The 12238-nt window shown below is 42.1% G+C and overlaps 1 protein-coding gene across 3 annotated transcripts; it reads right to left on the bottom strand.

Moving 5' to 3' along the window:
- Positions 1 to 395: 395 nt before the first annotated feature.
- ZNF114 (zinc finger protein 114) lies at positions 396 to 9206 on the bottom strand. 3 transcript variants are annotated; one of them, XM_033128311.1, is made up of 4 exons: positions 9074 to 9206; positions 8786 to 8869; positions 3698 to 3824; positions 396 to 1793 (listed from the first exon to the last, which is right to left on the bottom strand). In XM_033128311.1, exons 2-4 carry the CDS (start codon positions 8843 to 8845, stop codon positions 649 to 651), a joined length of 1332 nt encoding a protein of 443 aa, XP_032984202.1. In that variant the 5' UTR covers positions 8846 to 8869; positions 9074 to 9206; the 3' UTR covers positions 396 to 648. The 3 variants fall into 3 exon arrangements, with proteins under 3 accessions (XP_032984202.1, XP_032984204.1, XP_032984203.1); XM_033128313.1 differs by lacking the exon at positions 9074 to 9206 and adding an exon at positions 8992 to 9040; XM_033128312.1 differs by lacking the exon at positions 9074 to 9206 and having other exon boundaries at positions 8786 to 8972.
- Positions 9207 to 12238: the final 3032 nt, after the last annotated feature.

Genomic DNA, 12238 nt, shown 5'->3' with positions numbered 1-12238 from the left:
TACGCTAAGTGACCTGTAAGGAGGCCACTAAATATCAAAGTTCATGTGGCAGAACTGGAAGGGTACACAGAGGGATAATCATCTTATAGGATTTTATTAGAAAAGAAAAAACTGGAAAAAAATGAATTTTGATTTCCATTGAAGGATGAGACAATAAAGGCAGCACTCATAACATTTACTGTGTTTCTTTCCTACTAGGTACTCACGTGGGCCCTGTAAGTGAAGAGCTGGGAACTCAAGGCTTTCTCAAATCTATTACAATCGATCTTTCTCCAGGTGTGGTCTCGTGTGTAACTTAAGAACTGAATGTTCAAAGAGGTTTTCCCCACATTCCGTCTTACAACGCGTCTCTGCAGTGAGAGTTCTTAGAGGGACTATGAATTTGAGACAGGCTTGTCCATATTCCTTAGATTCACAGGGTTTCTCTCTAGTGTGAGAATAAACATCTACTAATGAATGAAGATTAAAAACTTCCCACAGACCTTATCTTCAAAGGCTTTCTTTTCAGTTGGAATTTTCCCATTTTTGTAAGATGCAAGAGTTCAAGGAAGGCTTTCCCCTCTATGTTAACTTACTGAGCTCCCTTCCAATATGTCCTCTTTATGTGTTCAGCATTTTGAGAAAAATGAAGATTTTCCCACATTCCTTTCATTCACAGGGCCTTTTACAGCTGTGATTCTTTAGATGGTTTTTAAGTCCTGAATTATTAACGTAGGCTCTTCCACATTCCTGACACTTATAGGGCTTCTCTCCTGTGTGAACCCTGGTATGTTCGGTAAGTTTTGAGGATTTATGAAAGGCTTTCCCACATTCCTTACATTTATGGGACTTCTCCACAACGTGCTTTATTAAGTGTTTATTAAGGTGTAAGGAATATCGAAAGGCTTTCCCACAGTTCTTACATTCATAGGGTTTCTCTCCAGTGTGAATTTTCATGTGTCTCATAAGGAATGAATGGTAAACAAAGGATTTCCTACAATCTCGACATTTATAGGTTTTCTCTCCAATCCTAGTGCTCTTATGTGAATCAGAATTTGAAACATGGGCAAAGGTTTTCCCATGATGAGTGTTTTCATTATCTGTCTCTGCCATATAGGACTGCATCCGCACCGCACAGACCCAGTTATTTCGGAAGCTGTTTTCATATTCATTAGACTCAGACATTTTTTCTTTAACCCGAGTCCTGTGTGCCCCAAGGACACGGTCTTCAGTGCAGACTTTCCCAAATGGACCACATTCATGAACGTTCACCTCCATATAAATTTGATCATTTACATGAAGGCCATGGTTCTGATTATCAATCCACATTTTTGATTTCAGCTCTGTTCTCACACTTGGAACCAACTGAATGTTCTGCCACAGTCCTCTATCATATTTGCTATTTTTACAGATTTTTTGATTACTCATTAAGACACGATTTTGTTTCAAAATATTTTGGGGGACATATTTTCTTGTGGAATCAAGAGTACCTATATCTGTTGGTACACCTGTTTTCAATTCTTTTGGGTATATGCCCTGTGCAGACACCAGCTTTGAGTTCGGTTTAGGCTTTTCCCTCTTTTTGTGACATCCACAGACTCTAACCAGAGATTTTTTCTCTCGGTCAACTGCAACTTGCTTCACTTTTTGCTTCCTCTGTTTGTGTGGCTCCTCTGTTTGGTGGCATTCCAAGTCTTCTAACGTGGAGGGCTGGGAACTATTGCTAATGAGACACACTCTGCTGGCTGCATGAAATGTCTTTTCAGCAAGAATGTCCTGCTGAGGAACGGGGCCTTTGGTGTTGTGTTGACCATCTGAAATAAAGTGGCGCAAAAGTTAAGTTCTTTGTTGCAAGTAAAGGTAGGCTCGAGAAGATAAAATAGGTAAAGGCCCATGTGGTTTCTTTTCAAATGTTCACTTGACATATGAGAGGCAAATATGAAAGGGAAGAAAGCAAGCTGAGAGAGAGAGAGAGAGAGACTAGGGTATCTGGACTGTGTCACAGGGTAACTACGGTAAGGACAGTAGTTCAGTATGGATGGCAAGTTGCTAAGAAATGCTTTTGTGGAGATCGAGGGTGTGAGTGGGAAAGCCAAGTGGGAGAGAACTGGACAAAAGTTTGATATGCACTGAATTTGTTTCCCTCCCCAAAGTCATATGTTGAAGCTCTAACCCGCAATGTGATGGCATTTGCAGGTGGGGCCTTCTGGAGGTAATTAAGGTTGGATGAAGTCACAGGGGTACAGTCCCTGATGGGATGGGTGTCCTCAGAGGTAGAGAACAAGCTCTCTTTCTCTCCGTCATGTGAAGGCGTGATGAGAAGGTGGCCGTCTGCAAACCAGGAAGAGGGCCCTCACCAGGAACCCAACCTGCCAACACTTTGATCTTGGGACTTCCCAGACTCCAGAATGTGAGAAATAAATGTGTATTGCCACCTGATCTGTGGCATTTTATCATATCAGTCCGAACAAAAACAGAGTCCATGTGTAATTTTAAAGTTGAAGTCTTTAGCTGAGAAAAAAAAGCTATGAGAGGATGGATCAAAAAAAAAAAAATCTAGGTACCTGACAAAGTACACACATAGATGGGCCTCAGCTTTCCTTGCAGATGAAATGGGTTTTTAAATTAAATTGAGATGAAATTCACACAACATAAAAGTAACCATTTTCAAGTGCATAATTCAATGGCATTAAGGACATTCACCATGTTGTACAACCATCTCCATCAAGTTCCAGGACATTGTCATCACCCCAAAAGGAAACTTTGTGTTCATTCAGCAGTCCTTCCATGTTCAGCCCCTGGCAACCACTAATCTTTCTGTCTCCATGGATTTACCTGTTCTGGACATTTCATGTAAATGTAATGGTATAATATGTGCCCTCTTGTGCCTGGCTTCTTTCGCTGAACATTATGCCTGAGGTTTGTTCACGCTGTCACATGTATCAGAACGCCATTCCTTTTTATGGATGAATAACATGCCATGGTTTGTTTTCACCTTCTGGCTACTGTGAATAGTGCTGCTATCTATCTGCACACCTGTTTTCAATTCCTTTGGGTATATACCAATGTGTGGAATTGCTGGGGCCTTTGGTAATTCATAGTTACCTTTTTGAGGAACTGCCCCACTGTTTTCCAGGAAATGAAATGGATTCTTAATCAACATTTCTACATCATTTGTAAAATCCTTCCTCAAAAGGACTCAGATCTGCCTGGCACTCAGGTGCCCAAGTGCAGAGGAAAATTCCCCTGCACTGCTGCCTGACCTGCTTCATGCTCCAAATGGAGAGCATGTGGGGTTCGCCTGGTTGAGGTTCTGGTCCCTGGGAAATGGGCGAGTACATGACGTAAGGGAACGGTGCCAGGACTTTGCATGCAACGGTGCATGCTTTGCTTTGCAGGGGTTCTGAAGCTGAGGAAGTGAATTTCTCATGAATGCACCGAATCTCCACTTTCCCCATGAATGCACTCAAACTCTGTCCTCCACATCCACTCACTTAAGGACCTGCCAAAGGCTATTAACCACCAAGTGAATAGAAATGTAGTGCAGCGGACACATTTCCAGTTCCATGGTGGGAAGCCTACGCCTCCCACAGCAGCAGCTGTGTCTCTGCAACTTAACAAGTGGGGTCCCATTTCTCAGCAGCCTCCGGGAACATAAGAGGTGCCTGACTTGGCTTTGTCACATGCCATGACGGGGTGCAGGAAGGGGCATCCTTACCTATGGAGGCCAGGTTCCTGTAGTTCTCCAGCATCACATTTCGGTAGAGAGTCCTCTGCTCAGGGTCCAGCAGGGCCCACTCCTCCTTGGTGAAGTTCAATGCCACATCCTTGAAGGTCACCAGGTCCTAAAAGCACATACCCATTTTGTTCCCTCCCAAAGATATGCTGAAACCTAACACCCAGGACCTTTTTGTGACCTGATTTGCAAGCAGGACCTTTGAAGATGCAAAGAAGGTAAGACAGGGTCATACTGGAGCAGGGTGGGTCCTAATCCAAAGACTGATATCCTCTTGAGAGAGGAAATTTGGACAAACAGAGGGAAGAAGGTCACAGGACAATGGAAGTAGAGACTGGAGTGATGTGTCCACAAGCCAGGGAATGCCAAGGAGAGGCCTTTGCAAGTTGTGTATAAAATTGTCCCACCTCTAATTTGAAGGCAAATGAGGCATAATTTATCAAAATTTTACATGCATTTACCCCTCGCTCTAGCATTTGCACTCATGGGATTATAAAAATACCCTGGCTAAAAAGCCAAATGACACATATGTATAATTATGTGTTGAAGGTGATTTATAACAGCAAAAGACTGGAAATTACCCCAAATATTCAATAACAGGGATTGCTTAAAATCTGTGCTGCATCCACATAACAAAGAACTACAGAGCCGTGGATAAGAATGAGTAAAATCTCTTCTACTACGGATACAAAGTGGTATAATGTGGCCTCCAGGTTATAATTTATATTTTCAGTAAAAAGAAAAACAAGGGCCCAGGATATATACAGCAAACCAGACTTCTCAGTAAGAAACAGAGTGGAGGAGAAGGGATAGAAGTAAGACTTGTCATAATATAACCTTGTTATATAGATTTTAATTGGGAACCATGTAGTGTTGACATATTCAAAAATAAGAAAAAAAACCCCGTAAAATGGAAAAACTGAAACGAAGCATATATCAAGCCGGCAGGTTACCCACCAGAGGTAAAAAGTTGATTAAAGGGACTCCACAATGTGTAAGATTCCATCATACAAAAAGGGAACCAGGCATCGCACCAGGTGGCTTTACTGCAGAAAGTAACATGCTCACTGCTTCTTACAAAAATTTTATACCCACTGCAGGATCAGGAAGAGAGGGGTTATGTTAATATTAGGAAACAAGATCTTTAGTCTAAGAAGAAAGATTCAAATATAAAATAAAAACATTTTTAACGAGCCAGCTTTATGATCGAGTAACAGCATGATCCCTTGACCAGTCTATGCGAAGACAATGGTTAGAATTAATAAGCAGGAAGCAAGAGAAACAGCTGAGCCAGGAACAAGAAATACAGAATGGGAGTCAAGATATCTCGTGGTGCCAGAAGGCAGAGAAACCGTCCTAGACTCTGTTAAGAGGATGCAGAGGTTAGCTGCAAGAGTCTTCCAATGGCCCAATTTAGAATATTCTGAACCACAAAATTGCAATTCACTGAAACACACTGAATACTAAAAACACACAAACTCACGATGATACTCAAAAAGGGAGTGTCAAATGGGGAATAAAAGAGCAGTTCTCATCAGTGGAAGTGGCTTTAGTCCTTATTTTGAAACTACGTTAATAAAGAGGCATAATGAAGCCTTCAGTCTGCCTTTCTAGTAGACACGTTATTTGGAAGTAACTGACTAGCCCCTGCTGACAACAGGAAACTACAGAATTCCGGGTAAAAACTTGGAAGAAATGATTGCATTGAAAAGCTATCATTTTGCAAGCCAAATGAAATAACTGATTCAAGAAACAAACATTAATGGATGTTAAGACATGGAGGTGTCATATAATGGCAAGAGCTTTTATTTTCATATGGATGTCTTATGGGATGCGATATATTATGAAGGACATATCACCTGAGATGCACCACTGCAAAAAATGTCCGCCCTAATCCAATCACACCTTTAGGTCTAACAGGGGAGCAGTCACACAGATCTGCAAGCTGGGATCTTCTACGGCATTAACTCAGCGACTTCAACAGGTCAAGGTCATGAACAAAAGGCAGGCAAGTGCCAGTTAGACTATGAGACCTGAAAGAGAAACACTATCTATGCGATATGTTTGCACCCTGCTTAAAAGAAATCTAACTCTAAAAGATATTTTTGGTGGAAACTGGTGAAATTCAAACTCTGACCAAGGGGGTTATGAGGTGGTTTTTTTTCTTTCCTAACCCACACAAGTGGCTAATTCCTTAATCTGTGAACCTGCATGTTTATTACACTATTCAAAAATTCGACTTGTCTTTATGACTTGTCTTTATGAAATTTTTTCATAAACTCACATACTAAGCAAACTTGGATTGAAACTTAATTTTATAATATTATATTTATTCTGCCATGTAATTTTACAGCCAATCCACTCTTTAAAGAGCTCAGTAGTACAAAAAAGCTTTCTAAACAGTGATGTTAAATTATGGAAAGTATCAAACACACACAATATAGTGAGAATGAAATAAAACCAAGGCCTGGTCCACCTTTCACACAGCTTCCACACCCTCAATCTCCCACCCTTTTCCCACCTCCCTTCATTTCCCGTCTCTAATTGAATGATTGTAAACAAAACTCCAGATATTCTGGCACTTCATCATTAAATACTGCCGGTATATAGTATTCATAAAGCATGAGGGATCTTTTCAAATGTGATCACGACATCACCACACTGAGAAACACTAGCAGTCTGTTTTTATAGAATCAAATATCTAGTCAGTTTCCAAAACAAGATCCACATGTGTATTTGGTCACGTTAGTCTTTTTAAATCTATGACAGCAACCCCTTATATTTGCTGCAGGAGAGTGTACAACAAGCTCACTTTCATGAAATAAAGGGAAAATAAGGGGCCCTGAAAAAATACGCAAGGATCTATCAAAATGGTTACTTCTGGGTGGCCAGGAGTTGAGAACAGGCCAAGAAGAGGAAAGATTTCAAGATTTGCCCTCATCATTTTAATTTTTTTAAACACATTGATCATTACATATTTAAAAAATAAATTACCAAACAGAATTGAGTTTTCAATTAAACAATGAATTTACAACTCAATTTACGAGTTTGATTTTTTACTTTGAAGTCACACTTTCCAGCTGTTAAAGAGAAAAACCACAGGCCCCAAATGGCGTCACTCCTACTAAAAAGCCCATGGGCATGATCCTAAACCTAGATTTCACACCAGATCTAACTGCAGTTTTAACCTCTCCCAGAAATGTAATTTTGATCAACCAGTCTGGAATTTTCTGAACAAGCACCAGAAAGGTAATCTGTCACATGGGCCCTCTCCATCCCTCTTTGAAAGAAAAGGCAGTCTGCTTTATAAATCCCTTGCCATTCTCTTCCCCCAAAGAAAAAATTACCAGCATCCGAAGAATCCTTTCTTTCCTTTTATCAATAGCTGCCTTGTCCCACCCAACCCTGCTTCCTATAAAAACCTCCCATTTTGTACAACCTCTTAGAGCACCCTTCTAGTTGCTAGATGGGGTGCTGCCCGATTCATGAATCATTTAATTAAAGCATATTAGATCTTTAAATATACTTGGTTGAATTTCGTTTTTTTAACACAGCTAAAATAGGAACTCCTGTCTGAAGGATTTCATTTCAAAATTCTCTAGGGGCACAAAACAACAGGTGTTCTTCCAGCGGGAATGGTATCGCCTCATCTCCTTCAAAAATATACTTATTCCATTTCTTAAGAAATATGCGACTATACCTGTGTGGTATCAAAAAATTCAAATACCTATGCTGGGTCCTAAGATCCCCTGGTATTCGCTACTCCAGAGCGCTCATTAACTCAGGTTTTTACAAAATAAAAAGAAATATCTAGTCAGTTTCAAAATATTTACAAAATTATGAAACGCTTGGGCAAAACTAGACATTATAAGCAGCCCACAAATTGTGAAACGATGTGTAAATCTACCCTGCTATCCATTAGGTGGAGATAGTCAGACCCCGATGACACCGGTCGCAAAAAGTTTTTTTTCTTCTTCTACACACTGTTTTCTTACCTACTGAGAAACCTTGTTCTCTAAAAATCATATCCTAATCAAAACGAGACTGTTAGATATCAGATCAGTAAGAAAGGAACTTCCCATTTTGGGCTGGGGCAACTAAGTCACTCTGACAGAGAAGCAAACAGTTTCGGTCTGCAATTTGCAGTTTCCGATCAGGAGTTCGGGACCGGCATTCCACAGCTTATCGAGTTTGTGGTTTCCAAGGAAACAGCCAGGCCGGACGATAAACCCTCCGCACACAGCTCAGCCTGAGCTTATTTAAGCACATTTAAGTTTACCCTTTCTCCTCAATCTGATGACCTCAAACCTTCCGCTATCTGGCCGGTTCCTCTGGGGTGCAATCTCTCTTCTCGCAACAAACCAATACAACTGGGGCGCCGGTTTCGTCCCTGGCCTGGGACAACCGGGAACAACAAAAAAAAAAAGGCGTAATTCTGCGGCAGCTCAGGCCAGCAGGCAGAAGGAAACCATACACATCTGGCAGATGAAACACCTCCGCACCCGTGCCCGGGGCTTCCCGCGAACCAGACCTCCCCGGAGTACACGAAGGACAATTAAGCAACTTGTTCAGACCCTGGGGTTTGCTCCTGACAACTCCCCTGCCTCTCCCTTCAACCTGGCCTTTTATAAACTTCTACCGCGGTCTCAGTTCAAAAGGAAGCATGTGCCCATCGGACCAAAGTCAAACCGCGAAGCACTTTCTCTAGAAGAACCCAACGGACAGCCTCTCTGACTGCCTGGAATTTTCCAGCTCACCCTAATCACAACCAACTCCAACACTTTCACGGATTCAAGTAAAACAGCTCCCGCAGCAGTGTCCTCGCTCTCCCCCAGGGGAGGCGGCGTTTTGCAAGGTTGCAGCGCGGGGAGAGCCCCCCCCCCCCCGTTCCCTGCAAGGTGAAGGGCGCCTTCTGGGCGCAACACATGGGCCGCTAGGGGCTCCCCTTCTCCCCGGCGGAGAATAGGCTTTTGCACACAGCTACTCCCAACTCCTCGGAACCGACGCGGCCCACCCGACTCGGCACGCCCGCGGTGTGCACTTGTGCGACAATCCGGTAGCTACACTTACCATTTCCCCAACACCAGCTTCGGGACGCGCATCCATGGCTGGCGCAGCCCAAGAGCTCATTACAGATATTGAAGGGTTGTAGAGCTGCAGACAAGAGGGATGGAACTGTACAAATAAGAATAATCAAATAAACCAATAAAACTACTCCTCCTGCCCCAGCCCCAACGATCGAGAACAAAGATACGTCCTGCCCAGGCATCCTGTACCTGCTTCCAGAACCCCTCCTCAACACGGACGGGTTAAGAGGGTAAAGGGAGGAGTCAAGCAGGAAGGGGACCCACACCCTACCTAGCAGGAGCCCAGGGTCTGACTCCACCCCCAGCAGATTTGCATTTCCTGCAGAACTTTCTCATCAGACATTCCTGATCCTTGGACGCAGGAGACATTCCAGCATAGGTCCTGCCTCCTACTCTTTGGCGTTCACTGTCCCCTCCACGAGCTGCGCGTTCTCAGGCTTGGAACCTTGCCCGGAAGAACACTCTGGAATAGCTCTCCCTCACAGGCTTTCCCTATAGTCTAAATGCCTTCTCCACAGGTTTTGTTTGATTAGCCCCCAGCGGAGTCCCGCAGCAGCTGAGCTACTCAGACTTTATCAGGAACAACAGATGAGATGACATCCTGACATCCTGATCATACACCTTACTTCGCTCTGATTATCAAAACAATTTTACTCTTAAAAATATCTTCATTTTTGTCATAAACAAGTGGATTTGAAATCATATCAACCCAATGCACAATCATTTTAATGAAATGCTCCTTCACTTCTAGTAGTGCAACTCTACCCTAAATTTTACTTGTCTAATATTAATAAACACCTTGCTGGGGGCAGCCGGATGGCTCAGTTAGTTAGAGTGCGACCTCTCAACAATGGTTGCCGGTTCAATTCCCGCATGGGGTGGTGGGCTGCGCCCCCTGCAACTAAAGACTGAAAAGGGCAACTGGATTTGGAGCTGAGCTGCACCCTCCACAACTAAGACTGAAGGACAATAACTTGACTTGGAGCTGATGGGCCCTGGAGAAATACACTGTTCCCCAATATTCCCCAGTAAAAAAAACCAAACCACCTTGTTAAAAAACTAAAGTCAACCAAGTACAAAGACTATTTGTTTAGAGCTGTTTTAGGTTTACAACAAAATTGAGAGGGAGGTATAGAGATTTTCCATATACTCCCTACGCCCACACATGCATAGCTAGACCCCGCCCCACCGACAGCACTCACCAGAATGCTACATTTTAAACCAGAGATAAACCTACAGTGACACGTCATAACCACCCAGAGTCCATAGTTTACCTTAAGGTTCACTCTTGATGTTGAGCTTTCCATGGGTTTAGACAAATGTATAATGAAATATCCATCGTTATAATAGCATACAGAATGTTTTCACTGTCCTAAAATTCCTGTGCTCTGCCTACTTCTCTCTCCCTCTCCATCCCACCTATACTAGTTTTAAAACATTTTAAAAATTGTGATAAAATACGCATAATAAAAATTTCCACTTTAACCATTTTTAAGTGTAAATTCAGTGACATTAAGTACATCCACACTGTTGTGCAACCATCACCGCTCTCCAGATCCAGAACTTTTTCATCTTTCCAAACTAATATTCTGTATTCATTAAACTCTACCTCCTCATGTCTTTCCCCCCAGCCCCTGGAAACCTCTATTCTACTTTCCATTGCTATGAATTTAACTATTCCTCATACCTCATAGAAGTGGAATCATATAATATTTGTACTTTTGTGCCTGGCTTATTTCATTTGTCAACCGATGGTTGTTGGCACTAGATGGTCATTGGCACCAATTCAATGTCAACAAGAATCCCCAACTTGGGGTGCAGTGAACAGCTGGATTATGAAGCAGCACAGTTGTGGAACACGATGGCTTGGAAGCAGCCCTTAGGTGAGACCCCTCTCCAGCTCTGCTCCACACATGCAAGACCTCTTCCTGTCTTCCTGGGAAACAGTCCTCTGTCTTGCTGAAAAGCGGAAGTGCACTGTGGGTGGGGGGGTGGGGAGCTGACAGAAGGCCCTGATTGGTCTGCTCTAATGCAAATAACTCCATATCCTCACAGTTTGATTGGTCCAAAAAGTACTGTCCTGATTGGTTGGAACAGAGCGGCTCTGGTTGGAATAGAGCTGCTCTGATTGGTCAGTGGAGATGCTAATGAGATTATAGGTGCACAGCTCTGATTGGACAGAAAAGCCTCAGTCCTATTGGTTAAATACGATTCCAGGAACTCCTTTATAAGGGTTGGCTCAGGACCATAAAGCAGGCAGACAGTTCAAGGCAGCAGGCCCAGTTTAGTGCAGGTTTCTCTCTGAAGGGTGGCTTGTGTGAGAGGCTCATATTTAGCAAGTCTGCTAGGCTGTGTTTATAAATTTGAGCTCAGTTAGCCACCAGTAGCTCTTCTTAACAGGGCTTGCTCTTGAGGTCAACACATTTAACATGTTTTCAAGGTTCATCTATGTTGTAGCATGTATCAGTACTCCATTCCTTTTTTTTTGGTGGCTGAACAATATTCCATTGTATGGGTAGACTACATTTTGTTTACCCATTCATCCAACTATGGGTGTGTGGGTTATTTCACCTTTTGGCTTTTGTGAATTATGCCACTATGAACATTGGTATACAAATGCACCAGGTTTTTTTTGAAGTTAATGTTTTTATGGTATGATTTATTTTGAGGTTTTTGCCTTCCACATTTTGTTATCACTTTATTTGAGTCTAATCTCTAGTAATCACTATAATTGAATTTCAAAAATCCCATCTGACAAACTTTGTCTTTGAATTGGAGTTGATCTATTTATATCGAAGGTAATTAGTGTTATAATTGGATTTAAATTGTTGACCTAAAAAAAAAAAGTTATTTTCCCAGCAAAATGAGTTTACTCAGAAATAATAAAGAATTGCAATTCGGGACAAGCAAGCAAAGTCATAGACAAGTGCAAGAAAGAAGAGGAACATTTTTAATGGAGAAAAAGGAAAAAGTTGGGAGGGGCTGTTTTGAACAAAAGTCCATTAGACAAAGGTGAGCATTTAGGGATATGACTGTTTCTCATTGGCCGAGCTGCTGGGGGAGTTGATTTCTTGTAGGAGATGCAATGTACGTCTTTTCCTGAAGAGACCTGTAAATGATAATTCTTTCCTGTTGACAATTCTTCTGTTGGAGTCTGTAATTGACAATTCTTCCTGTAATTAACATGGAGCTGTACTGTGTGAGAGCTCCCCCTTCTGGTCTCCCAAATTTTAGTGAGGTTTCCCTTTATTAATTTTCACAAAATCTACCACTTTGCTGTTTGTTTTATATTTTCCCATATTGTTCAGTGTTCTTTTATTTCTACTTCCTTGCCTACTTTTGGATTATTCTGTAATCCCTCTCTAAATTATTCAGTCTTTAAAATTTTAGTTTCAGAAGTTGCCCCTAGAGATCTCAAAATGCATCCTTAACTTAA

This window comes from Rhinolophus ferrumequinum, chromosome 15 (assembly GCF_004115265.2).
Source record: "Rhinolophus ferrumequinum isolate MPI-CBG mRhiFer1 chromosome 15, mRhiFer1_v1.p, whole genome shotgun sequence".
NCBI lineage: Eukaryota > Metazoa > Chordata > Mammalia > Chiroptera > Rhinolophidae > Rhinolophus > Rhinolophus ferrumequinum.
The sequence above is the reverse complement of the archived record's forward strand: the minus strand, read 5'-3'. Positions and strand labels throughout refer to the sequence as shown.

Bases quoted from the DNA above. Each gene is read 5' to 3' on its own strand.
- ZNF114 (XM_033128311.1), bottom strand. From the start codon at position 8,845: ATGAGCTCTTGGGCTGCGCCAGCCATGGATGCGCGTCCCGAAGCTGGT. The intron at 3,825-8,785 runs GTAAGTGTAGCT...ATGTGCTTTTAG, and splicing joins AAGCTGGTGTTGGGGAAATG to GACCTGGTGACCTTCAAGGA. The intron at 1,794-3,697 runs GTAAGGATGCCC...ACTTTATTTCAG, and splicing joins CAGGAACCTGGCCTCCATAG to ATGGTCAACACAACACCAAA.